Source organism: Phasianus colchicus, chromosome 19 (assembly GCF_987193195.1).
Source record: "Phasianus colchicus chromosome 19, bPhaCol1.hap1.1, whole genome shotgun sequence".
NCBI classification, from domain to species: domain Eukaryota; kingdom Metazoa; phylum Chordata; class Aves; order Galliformes; family Phasianidae; genus Phasianus; species Phasianus colchicus.
In genome coordinates, this window is record NC_143454.1 from 9,023,207 (window position 1) to 9,036,040 (window position 12,834).

At 55.7% G+C, this 12,834-nt stretch overlaps 1 protein-coding gene across 3 annotated transcripts in view; it reads right to left on the bottom strand.

Annotated features, from left to right (window-relative positions):
- Positions 1 to 10,638, bottom strand: part of RALGDS (ral guanine nucleotide dissociation stimulator) — a 39,467-nt gene extending 28,829 nt beyond the window's left edge. The window contains exon 1 of one of the 3 annotated variants that reach the window (XM_090121646.1): positions 10,490 to 10,638. In XM_090121646.1, the coding sequence (XP_089977772.1) occupies positions 10,490 to 10,510 (21 nt within the window). In that variant the 5' untranslated portion in view covers positions 10,511 to 10,638. Of the gene's footprint in view, positions 1 to 1,383; positions 2,002 to 10,489 lie in introns of those variants that run through there. The other 2 variants (XM_090121643.1, XM_090121644.1) reach the window with 2 other exon arrangements.
- Positions 10,639 to 12,834: the final 2,196 nt, after the last annotated feature.

Genomic DNA, 12,834 nt, shown 5'->3' on the forward strand with positions numbered 1-12,834 from the left:
GCACTCAACCTTTCCATTCTGCACAATGGAGCGAATGCCCAGTGGGGGCTGAGGGAAGGGATGCTCCACCACACTGCTGAGTGAAAAACCCACTGCTGAACAGTGAAAAACCCAGGCAAGCCAGAAGAGCCCTCCAACAGTGCCCAACCCCCTTGATTATTATTATTTATTATTGTTCTGCAATAAAACCATGGATATGATTAGCAAGGGGAAGTCATTCCAAGCGTGGAGGCATCCCCTGCTCCATCCTGACCACTGCCCAAGTGGGCTCCTTTCTCCAGATCTGCTTTCCACCAATCCCTGTGTAGCCCACACCACAGGGAAACCCAGCCCCAGGTGCCGCTATGGTGTGGTGCAAACTGCTGACAAACCCAGCTAAATGAGAATAAAGCTTCCAACCAAGAGGTCAGCAGCTCCCTCCCCTCCTTAGCATCACTCACTGCCTCCCCTCCTCCTTCCCAAGGTTCCACGCCCCACTGGCTCTGCAGTGGTCGACACAGGTATCCTCATTAGCACAGCAGCACTGTAGGTGCTGGAAAAGCCCGAGGCTGTTTCTAAATATAGGAGCCCCATCCCTGCTGGGATGGAGAGGCTGGGGTTGCACACACCCACAAGGTGCTCGCAGGGAGCCCTCCCTGCTCCCAGCGCTTCTCTCCGTGTCATTGTATCCCCGTGAGCACACAGATAATGGAGAAGAGGAGAAGGTAGCATTCTCCAACGCGCACTAATTGCTCACCAGCAAGAAACTGCCGATTAGAGGCCCCTGTGGGGGACACACACACACTGAAGAGCACAGTAAGAGCACGGGCTTCCCCTGCTCACCGGCTTTGTCTCAATGCTACCAGCACCTGGAGCACATCCCAAGCCCTCACGCAGCTGGGGAACTGCCCACTAACCCCCTGTAAGCTCTGGAAAGCATTTGACCCTTTTTGGGACTCTCCATCAGCTTTAGTACGGGGGCCTTTCCCCCACAGTCAGATTCCCGGTGTATTCCTGCAATGGGCAGAGTTAAGGTGACAAGAGGCGGATCCAAGCGTTGGGGTTTATCTGCCCGGGTGCTGCAGCCCTGCTGCTTTGCTGTGTGTCAGCGCCATGGGCAGGGCAGCCAGAAAAGCAGAGCCCGGACACCAGCAGCCAACCCACCCTTCTGCACCACCACCACGCAGGGAGGCTTCGTCTGCATCCCAGACCCCTCCTTCCACGATGCATTTTACAAGAGCATCGAACAGCCTGTATCGAGACACGGCGCTTGAGGAAGGAACGGCTGCACCCGGAGGCGGTACCACCTTCAACTTTGCTACGAGTTCATCAGCCCCGGGGTGGGGTCACGGCTCCCAGCTGCCCCCCGCACACCCACCCGGCCCCGACCTCGCCTCCACTCACGTCGTCGTCCTGCACGCTCAGAGGGATGTCCAACATGCACATCTGCACCGGCTGCACCAGCGCCTTCTGCACGTTGAACAAAGGTTTCGCCTCCATCTTCCCCGGCACGGAGGGGCTGCTCATTCTTCTCTCTCCGCCGCCGCCCCTCTTCCAGCAGCAGCTCCAACCCGGGCGGGGAGGCAGAGCAAAAACCTTTCCCTGCTCGGTTTTCTCAGCGCATCTTGCCAACAGCTGCCGTCGCTCCGAGAGCTCTTATTTCCTTCCCCGCAAATCAAAGGGCTGCGAGGAGCTGCGCCGGGAGGCGGTGTGTGCGGCTGTGCGTGCGGCGGGCGATGCTCCCGAGCTGGCGGAGCAGCCCTGTGCCAGCATGCCGCGGCACGCCGCTTTCCACCGCTCCTTTCTTTCTTCCTTCCTTTCTTTCTTTCTTCCGGGGAGAGCTGGGTGCTGGCTCGGTGTGATGCTCCCAGCCTCATCTACATGCACAACACCTCCGGACCCCCGCGCATTGTCTCCGAGGCACAACAGGTCGTGCCGGCTGTTGATTTCTGATTGCGATCAGATTGTGTCTTGTGGCAGTTACAGCCTTTCCCGCTGGCTGTTGTGGCAGCAAACAGGCAGAGCTGGTAGGATGAGAGGGTGTGAGACAGGGAGCATGCCTGAGCCCGGCTGGAGCCTCCCCTTTTCTTTCCCTCTCCTCTTCCATCCCTGCTGCCCATTGTCGGATCAGCGCTGTCCTACACTCCAAGGACCACAGCCAGGCTTAAATAATTCACACCCAGAGAGCGCTCGGGAACCTGATGGCACTGGCAATGCAGGCTGCCACTCAATTAAGGCAGTGAGCAGAGGTGATTTTTGCTTAGAGGTCAATTCTGCATGAGAAGCTTTGCCTGGGTGAGCATGGCATGGGCTGCCTGTTCCATTCCTCACAGCTCCAAAACTGAGTTTTCCTGAAAGAGAGTGGCACAAACCGGGGTGGTTCTGCTTCAGAGAGACACTGCAGGATTTGCACCAATGGTGTCAGTGGGACAAGGTGGAGCGAGATGTGTGTCCCAAAGATGCAGCATCCTGGTGCCTCACTGCAGGGCAGCAGTGCCCAGCACACAGGCCATGCAAGACTCTAGGAATAAGCCAATGAAAACCTCCACTGCCCTCAAGCAAACCAGATTTTCCATCCTTACTGCAGCCCTTCTTGCTGGGCCTTGCAGTGATGACACAGGGAGATGCTCATGGTAGTTGGCACAGAGGAGCCCAGCCTGCATGGGAGCTCTGGGACAGGCTCCTGTCCACAGCACATGGATAGGGAGCTGCCTCCAGGGCTGTCCCCCAGCTGGCAGCACCTCAGACCTGCCCCTCCCACACTAACGAGGCAATGCCACAGCCCAGAAAACATCCTGGCACAGTCACCACGTCCCAGTGACTCAAAGTGATACGTGCTCCCATGGGAGGCTGCCCCATGCCTCATGCTGCCTTCACTGGCTGTGCAATTTGCACCCAGCATGGGCAGCACCCACAGCTCTGGTTCCAGGAAGGTGATTCAAAGCTGCACCAAACCCATGTGAAGGAGTTGTAGGATTCCCATCTCCCACTGGTGCTTGGGTCCATGGGATGCCCTCAGGTAGCAACAAGGGAGGGATGACAGCTGTGGCTGTCCCATATGTGCTTCTGGCACATCCCCAAAGACCAGCAACCCCTTGTGTCTCATCCCTTACACCCCTGCCAGGCAGCTCTAATGATGCCAGAGGGATCATTCTTCCAGCAAAACCACAAACCCCACAGGAAGACCATGAAGGAAAGCCAAACACCAAGCACAACGTGCTGGGGGAGCACCAGACAGAGAAGCACATGGGGTTGGATGCAGGAACAGCTGCTTCTGAAAGCAGCTCAAACCCACAGCACTGGGCTGGGTGATGGGATGCACAGCTGCACACACAAAAATGCAGAGTGAGGGCACTCATCCTGCCCCAGAAATGGCATTAAATGTCCCCTATCCTCACCTACAGCACCGAGGGACATTGTGTTCCTAAAGCAGAAGTCCACAAGATGCTTTGGGACAACTTGCCACTCAGCTGAAGCAGAATGCAGAGATTCCTCCAGCACCTCAGCAGTCTCAACAGGGTGATCCCACACAGACATCAGAACAGCAGCACTGAGCCACTCCGCCTCCAGGCTGGCTGGCACGGGTGGAAGCTGTGATCCCACACCCAGCAGCAGCAGGTCCCACGCACTGCTGGAGCCCACAGTGTGGGGCAACCCTGCAGGATGTGCAGAAGAAACCCCCCCCCTTCCAGCACCATCTCAGCCCGCAGCCCTTGAGCAGAGTGGGAAATGCCAGCACAGACACCAGTGCTTCCCCATTTTGCTTTACACGGGGGTTTTATTGCTTCCTGCAGATTCAGCAGGGAAAACCCACGCCAGGACCTCACTGCTTCACAGCTGTAACTCTGCCTTGGCAGGAACAGAGCAACTACAGGGCAAATAAATGGAGCTGTCTCTGCTCCCCACACGCACATCATTGGGGCACTTTACTACGGAGCACAGTTAAGTCTCTGCATAGGTGGATGAAGGTTTCAATGACACAATTCCACGCAGGAGGATTTTGGCACCCAGCTCAACTGCCATGGCACAAACATGTTGAATGCTCCAAAATGCAGTGGCCACCCCTCGGTCACACTGACACCGAGCGACAAAGGCTCAACTGAGCAAAGCCAGCCTCAATGCTTGGTGGATTCAAGCATCAAAGGCTTCCATAAAACTAAAGAATTCCCACAAATAACAATGGCGAGTTTGTTTTTGCAAGGAAATTTCAACCCCAAGTATTGTCCACAAGCCCAAACATCGCTGCATCCTGCACATGGAAGAGAATGCTCTGCTTCAGAGAAATGATGCAAACCTGACTGGTTTATTTTCTCAGCACGAGGCTGATGGAAAGGCAAAGGGGAAATAAAGCAGTGTGACAAACGGAAGGCAAATGGAAAATCCCAGCAGCTCTTCCCGTCTGAAGCTTATCAGTAAAAGAAAGAGGAAATCTGCTTTGGAAAGCACAGAAATCCCAACATGGCAGCATCCCTTGAGAGAAATGTGCATTTACAGGGAGCCATGGGTACAGATGGGGGCTGGGCATGGGCTGGGACACATGGATGCAGCCCCGTGGGTTTTCCAGGGCTGGGACATCAATTCCTCTGTGCACACCCAAGGCAGCTCGGTATCCAGCTCATGGTGCTTCTGTGTGTCCCATTTGAAATCTGTCTGTCTTGTCCCAGATGAATTAAGAGAATAAACTCGACTCATTTTTAAGCCTGAGCAGAGCACAGCTGGTCAGCACCCTGAGCTGAATGAATTCCCCAGTTCCCCCAGAATAGAAACATATGCAAAACCAGTTTGCATGAAGCACAAACAGTCCTTTAACAGCACGGAGTAGCAATTACCAATGCCAGCTATTAAAAAAAAGGCAGCCAATTAGTCATCTTGGGATTCCTCCACACGTTTTCCACTTGAGGGATTTCCAGCAGCACATCCCCTTGGGATGAAGCACACCCCGGGAGCTCCCGTGCCCCATGGGGAGGGACAGGGATGCTTTCCATCGCAGTCCCTGGATGCGGTCTCCATGGAAACGGTCACTGCAGCAACGCAGAGTAGCAGGGATGGAGGGCCGGGGAGGATGCAAAGAAGGACCTTCCCCCTAGGCAGGAACTAGGAGGTAACCACAGCCCCCCTTCTGCTTCTGAGACCATTTCCCTGCATCAGCAGCACAGTGAGGCTCCAGTGCTGCCATCCTGCTGCTGCATCCCTCGCTGAAAGCACTTCATCCTGCTGGAATAGGTCCTGTGGGAGCTGCTAACATTGAGCTGTCACAGGGGGGATGGCAATGGGAGGGAGGAGAGCTGGAGGCTGCTATGGCAACGGGCTGATTGGGTTTCCATAACGACATCAGAGATGGGGATGGAGCCTGAGCTGGGGGCAACGTGCTGCAGCTTTGGGTGTGCACAGGTGGGCAGCAGGGCTCACCCATCCCTGTGCCAGCCCCACAGGAACAGAGATCCTTGCTGCACACAGTGTCTGTGTGATAAGACAGCAGTGCTGCAGGGCACGGAGAGCTGCAGGCACGGGCCAAGCGCGACAGCCCTGCTGTCACCAATGATTATTTCTTGGTGAGGGTTTATTCCACCTGGCAGCCAGGCTGGAGCAGCAGCCGTCTGCAGAGAGAGCCCAGGCTGGCAGCAGGAGCAGGGTGGCTCTCTGGGCATATGGCCACGTCCATCAGGACCTGCACACAAACAGGACTCACAGACTGCACAAGGCATGACCTGACAGAGGTGGAGCATCCAGCAGTTCACCATCTGAAGCTCAAGCACACCTCAGTGAACGTTTTCCCCTACCCAACACGTGGCCAAGGGGTTATCTGTAGGTCCCCATCTCTGTTCCGTGTCACTTGTCAGACAGCAAACCGTGGGCTCAGAGATAAGAGCCACTGCAACAACAGCTTGGAGCCTCCCAGCCCCATGCAAATAGCCAGGGCTCCCTCAGCCCTCCCTCCTCACACTGCTGTATGGCCAAGGAGCTTGAAAGAAGTCTCCACCATGTGTGGTTGCCCTCTAACCAGCTCATTCTAGAACAACACTTGTTGCATGGACCAATTTTATAGAACCATTTGAGTTGGAAAGGACCAGTCAAAGCTATCTGATCCAACCCAGCAATGAACAGGGACACCCACAGCATGCTGAGAACCCCATCCCCTGACCTTAGGTGTCTCCAGGATTGGGGTGTCACCACCTCTCTGGGCAACCTTTTTACAGTTCCATATTTCTGGAGTAGGTGCACAGCAGGAGAAACACATAGCCAGTGCCACGGGACAGGAGCATCCCTCAGGAGTGGGACACAGTATGGGAGGTGCTCATCCTCCATCCCACACCATGCACAGCCATCGAGCGACCGCTGCAAATCGGATGAGGCTCAACCCCGGAGGCCCACCATTGATTTCCGTTGCCTAACAACGGGAAAGCTTTATAATCCTATTAACTAAACACCCTTTCAAGCAGCAGTGGCAGAAGCACCAAGGGGACTCGTGTAAGCAGGAGGAGCCACCCAGTGAAGCACACAGCTTTGTGAATGCTGGGGGGTCACCAAATGCAAGGCTGTGACATCTGCAGGTGTGGTGCCGGATCTGACCCACAAACCAAGCAGGTCATTGGCACAGGAGCTGGGAGCTCTTGCACAGAACAGCAGTGCCCAGGCATACAAATTTGCAAGAGCTGGCCCCAGAAAAATCAACGTATCGCTGCATTTCAGTCCATCCTTAATTACCAACACCCTGTTTGCACTTGGAGAAGTTCTCCAGCAAAAGACAACAATTTAAGCATTTCACAGAAAAAGGTGGATTTTGTTGCTCCAGTCGCTGTGCACAAGTGCCTGCCCATCACCATGGAAATGCTGAAGAGAGAGCTCGGGGCCAGCTGGGGCTTTCATCCTCCTCCAAGCAAACCAAGACTTCAGGCAGCCAACAGCCCACGGCACTCAGAGGGGGAGCAATGGGTTCGTGCTCCCTATGGATGGGTAACGGGAGAATCCCATCACATAGAACCACAGAATGGTTTAGGTTGGAAGGAACCTTAAAGATAATCCAGTTCCAACCCAGATCTGATGCCCAGGACTCCATCCACAACCTTGAGAACCTCTGGGGATGGGGCACCCACAACTCTGGGCAGTTTGTTCTCTCTTCATTCAGCCTTTCTTCTCCAGACATGGAAGTGTGGAGCTGGGATGTCCCAGCATCCCCAAGCTCTGGTGTGTATGCAAAGTGCCTTTCATTTTCTCCTGATCCCATGCAGAATCAGTTCAGGCCCAGCGGGCTTCTCTTCCCCTCCCCGATCTGCAGCAAGAGAGCAACCCATTGGGGCAGCTTCCCTCATCTCTTCCTCCTCTCATTTGCCACGCAGAGCAGCGGAGCACAGCGAGATCTCTCTGCTGGATGACCTCCTGGCCTCCAGGGATTGGGAACTCTGTCCTGTGAGCCCGTGATCCCCCGACACGCCTCTGCTGAACCGCCTTTGACGTCAGCTCATGTCTACAAACATTGGTTTTGACCCAGAGCCAAAAGTTGAAGCACAGGGAAAAAAAAAAATAATGGTGAAGAAAGCAAATATCCGGCATCCTGTGGAGAGCCCCAGGAGAGCAGCATGGGGAGGGCAGGCATTCCCAGGGTGAGCTGGGAGTAAAAAGGGTCAGGACACCATGGAACATGAAGTGTAAATCCCCAAGGGATGAAGATGGGTGCAGCCTCACTGCTGGTTGGACTCAGCCAGTCCAGAGCACAGCGTGGCTCCAGCGCTGTTTCCCACGAGAGCTGTGCACCCCCCATCCATCCACTGACCCTTCCACCACCTACAAAGGCAGAACCCAATAACTCACAGGGAAAACAACAGTGCCATCTGCTGCACAGCTCCGCTCGGCCCTGCGCAGCCTTGCCTGCACAAATGTGCACGTGGGCTCACTCAGCTCACAACAGTCACAACTGCACACGAATGCATCCCTAACCAGCACCGAGCGATGCATGAAGGCAGCAGCAACCATCACCAGACAGGGAAGGCATCCCTGCAGCCATCCCAATAGCCACCAATCACTGCACGCCTGGGGAGAGCTCTGGTTTGCATGGAAGAGTAACAGACCACGGAGTGTCCCAGAGCCCATGCAGTGACAACAGTGTGCAAAGACACAGAGCAAAAGGCAAAGCAGGCCAACAACCCCACTGCCCCACAGCATGCCACAGCTGGAGCTCAACTTTCAGCCTCTACAGGCAAGATAGAACACAGACAGACCCTAACACACTCAGTAAGCTTGCTGACACCACCCCCATCTTCCCCCTTGGAGAGAAGTCCCAGATCCCAGCACACAATGCCATGCAACCCTGACCCTGAGATCTCAGGGAACTTCAGGCAGGGGGTAGGAAGAGCAGGATCAGCTGCTGCGAGCCCGTGTCAGCTCCTCCCAGAGCCAGCAGCTGTGGGCAGCAGCCAGTCAGCCACCCCAGCTCCTGGTGGATTGCAGATTGGTGGCAGGTGAATCAGTTTCTCAGCCTGGAAAAGCATGCTAGCATCCTCTGTGAGATATGTGTTGCTATAGCAATGGGAAAGGTATCAGATGCAAAGCCAGCACCGATGGATAACGCAGATCACTTTTAAGATCACAAGGCAAGATCAGGACCCCTGCTCCTCACAGTCCCACAGCCAGGTACCATACAGGCGATGGCACAGCAAAAGCACTGTGAGGAGCTGAAAAACATAATCCCAAGGATGCCCAGAACAAATAGCCCTGAAAACCCCCTCCTTTGCTCACACCAAGGGCCCCTACAAAGCAAACTGACTCCGGACAACAAACTGCACTGAGCATCCCACACTGGGATCCATTCTGCAGCAGCTGCTGCATCCCCTGCTCACGGACACACATACAAGCATGAGTGGGAGCTCCAGATGGAGCAGCCCAGCCACGCTGGAGAGGGACTGCGCATCTCTCTGCCAGCTGGAAGCCACCTTCTGACCCCGCTCACCTGCAAGTTTTGGTTTGAAGGCTGGAACCTTCAGTTCCTCACAAACCCTTCCACCCAGGTGTTACGACTCCCTGAGGAACACACCTGCAGCGATTAGATCAGAGACGGGGAGGGGGAACCCTCCTTGTTTACTCAGCTTGTTTGATTTGCAGCACTCGGTTGTTTGTGTGGGTCCTTCTCATAGCAACCAGGGAGAGGAACACGTACAAGGCACAAAGAATGCCGCTGTGCAGCCACGTTGGCCGGGTGCGGCTGTGGGTGCAGCTGGAAATTCCTCTCAGCTGGTAGTCACAAAAAATGATGGGGCTGAAGGAATTGCACCCCTGACACGGCCAAGTGCTCACCCCCACCAGCAGGGCCTGCAATGGGAGCTAGGGCCTGCACTCTGTGCCACACACACCCCTGGGATTGGTGACAAACGCCGCCGTGTGCCTCAGTTTACCCATATGCAAAATGGAGGTAAGTATACACAGCGAAGGAAGGCAAACATTGGGACTTTCATATGATGCACTCCATAGGAATGCAACGTTCATTCTGCAGCACAGCTGGGAGACTGAGCTCTGGACATCGTTTTCCGTACGATTTTACACCTCTGACTTTCTGGTTCTCCCTCCAGCCCACAGCCACGCAGTCTTGTTTCTGCCCCTTGGCAGTGCCAGGATGCAAACCCCGCACTTTGGCTGCCAATGCCCTTTTTCAAAGGCACACGCCACGCTTCAGCACACACACACATGCTGGCACAGCTCCTGCCTCACACGCTCACGTCCACCAGAGCTAATTCACCTTCTGTTCTCAGTGCTGGGGCAAGGCAAACCAGGCCTGGACCAAACTGACCCACTCGGTGCAGAAGGCAGCTTTGGGATGTGCGTTTTTTTTTTTTTTTTTCAGCCCAAAAATGGCTCCCATCCCACTTTTCCATCGCAGCATCAGCCTTTTCCCTTCTCCATTCTCAGGCTCCCAGGAGCTATCACTGCTCGCTTCCCTTCCCATTGCCCTGGAGGCACTGACCCCATCTCTCTGCAGGGCCAGAGAGCAGGTGAATAAAAAGTAAAAATAAATAAAGTATAAGTATAAATAAAAAGCGGGGAATAAAAAGTATAAAATCAGAGCAGCATCAGGAGCAAAAGAAGATGAGAAACCTTCCATCGAATTTTTTTGCCTTTGGTTCACGCTCTCCTGCCTCAGAAGCAACACGGGGTTTGCAAGCACAGAGCTTTTGCCCCTTTAGGCCCGATTTGGCTTCGTTCAACCTCTCAAACACAGCAGCGGGGACATGGAGCTCCTGGTGCCACCTGGCTGAGCGCTGCAGCCCCGCACGCAGCCAGGAACGGCCACAGCACCGCAACAACCCCCATACCCGACCCGGGTTGTGCTGCTCTCCCTCTCATTCCTTCATTCCCACTCCTCCCGGCTCCGTTCGTCCCCTCCGCACGCAGAAAACCAAACGCATACGCGTGGGTCCCCGCGAGCCCCGCAGCCGGGGTGCAGAAGGGGAACCCCCGTTGTTGCGGAACCGCGGGCACCGGAAAAAGTGACAAAGCCGAAAGAGGAAAGCGCTCAGCTCACCTGGCTGTCGATCATCATCATGCCCCGCTCATAGCCTCCGCGGGCCGCGCTACGAGAAGCGCCGGTCCAGCTGCGGGGCTCCGCGGGGCTCAGCGCCGCTCCGCGCTGCCCGGAGGCCGGGGCCGCTCCGTGCCGGCCATGGGGCCCCGCAGCCCCACCGGGAGCCGCCGGCACCGGCAGCGCGGAGCGCGCAGCGCAACCAGGAGAGAGGAGCGGAGTGCGGGGCGGAGGCGGGCGGGCTGCGAAGGGAGGGCGGGGAACGGCGGCTCCGCCCGGAGAGGGGCGCGGAGCGGGGATGTGCGCGGTACCTGCGTGCCTGCATCCCCCGCACCGCGCAAGGACGCCGACCTCGGGGCTGCACCTCTGCTCTCAGGCTGTGCGCATGGATGCCCGTCCCTCTGCGTGCGGATCTGCTCCCATGGTTCTGCACCTGCCTCGGGAGCGGGCACACAAATAGCGGCCCCCGTGGATGCGCATCAGCCCGCCGGGGGTGCAGAACCGCTCCCGAGTGTGTGCGTCAGCTCCCGTGGATGTGCACCAACCCCCTGTGGATGTAGACTTGACCCCAGGCCTGTGCATTCGGGCTGCAGCTCCATGGTTGCATGCTTGTTTCCTGGGTGCGGGGGCAGGTGCGGGCATCTGTTCCCACTGCACCCTCATCCCCGTGCCCTGAGCATCACACGGCTCTTCGGGTTCAGCTTTAGGAGGTTTGAGCTGCAGGTGCCGCAGAGGAAAACGGCTCTCAGGTCTCGCCGTGGAGCGAGCGGCGGTTTGCAGGGTTTTGGCAGCGCTGTGCAAAGCTATAAATAGAAGAGCTGAGGGCAGAGAAACGGGTCATTGCTGGGAGAGAATCCCCCGTGCGCCGCTGCCAGGCTGTGCCCTGCACAACGCCTCCAACGATGCAAGCGCAGCACTGCACTGTGCAGACAGTATCCAGTCCCCAGCTCTGCTCAGCCCAGCGCCCGAAATGGGGGCATGGAGGAACCCTAGGAAAAAGCTGCTGGAAGTCTCTATGCACAGCTCCATGGAGCGTCAGCTGGTGAGACAGCGGAGGCTGAGAGGAGCGGGGTTGCCCTGGAAACAGTGAGGCTCCAGTGCTCATAGTTTATATTGATGAGGCTGATGACATGTGCTATTGCTGAGTGATGTCAGAAGTGAGAGATATGCCACTCTCCATGGGCAAGTGAACATGGAGGTGAGATGGAGCCAAGTGATGCTCCTGGCTTGGGGACACTGAGCTGGCCACCGTGCTGCTGGGAACCATTGCACACAGCCCCAAGGAGCAGCCTCATCAGGGTCATGGCAGGAGCTGGTGGCACAGCACAGCCCATTGCATCTCAGGGCTTTGTGGCTTCACACCAACAGAACCAGAGCTGCTCTGGATGAGCAGCACAGCCGTGAAAGGAAAAGGCGCTGCGAGGGCTCTCTCTCTGGCACTAGATGCTGCTACAGAGCAGTCCTTCTAATTATAGCAACACTGTCAGTGCCGAACGGTGGGGAAAATACATATTTCAAAAGGTCTGTAACGATGTAATTTGCTACAGGCAAAACTCACTAGGAAAAAAAAAATCATTTGGACTCATCTGACTTGCTGTAAATTAGCTGAGGGCTCAGAGTGGGGGGCAAGGCAGGCAGTGGCTGCTGGTTAAAGCTGCCTTTCTACCAGCGTGGCTGTACAGCAGTTCGATTTGAAACAGTGACATTTGGTGGATCTGTGTTTATTCTAAATATAGCCCAAGAAAAGTCAAGTCAGTGCAGCAGTGCTCTTACCCACAGGGAAGGAGGGAGCTGGGGGTGGGCAGGCACTGAGGACTCACTGCCCTGATGAGTTTTGCTAGCAGTTGTGGGGATTTAGTGGGAGTGAAGTGCAACCCACTGCTGCAGAGCCCTCTGGTTTCTGCAGTCTCCCAGTGCCAATCACTGTCACACGGAGAGCAGCTGTTGCTCTCTGCGTGGTTCTCCCCAGGGATCCCTCACTAGATGGAGAGCTGAAGCAGAGCAGGGGAAGTGTGAGTGAGCAAAAAGGACCCCCAGTGCCCACAGCTGCCCTTTGGGATCAGAACAAATCCTCGCTGGGGAGGAAACTTGCTTTGCATCTATGGGAGGATAAAGGAAAACCCAAAAAGCAAAAAAGGTGCTAATGTGGCTCCGTGCAAATGATTCTTGTCCTTCTCCCACCTGGGATCATTTTCAGTGCTGGAAGTTTTGTTTCTTGCTCCCCAAAGCAGGTTTTCCTTTGGGATGGTTGCATCATGTCTGTCCTCAGCAGGAACAAGGAGAGAAGGCTGTCAGATGCGTTCTTAAATTAGATGGACAATGAATGATGGGTCTGATCCAGCCAAGCA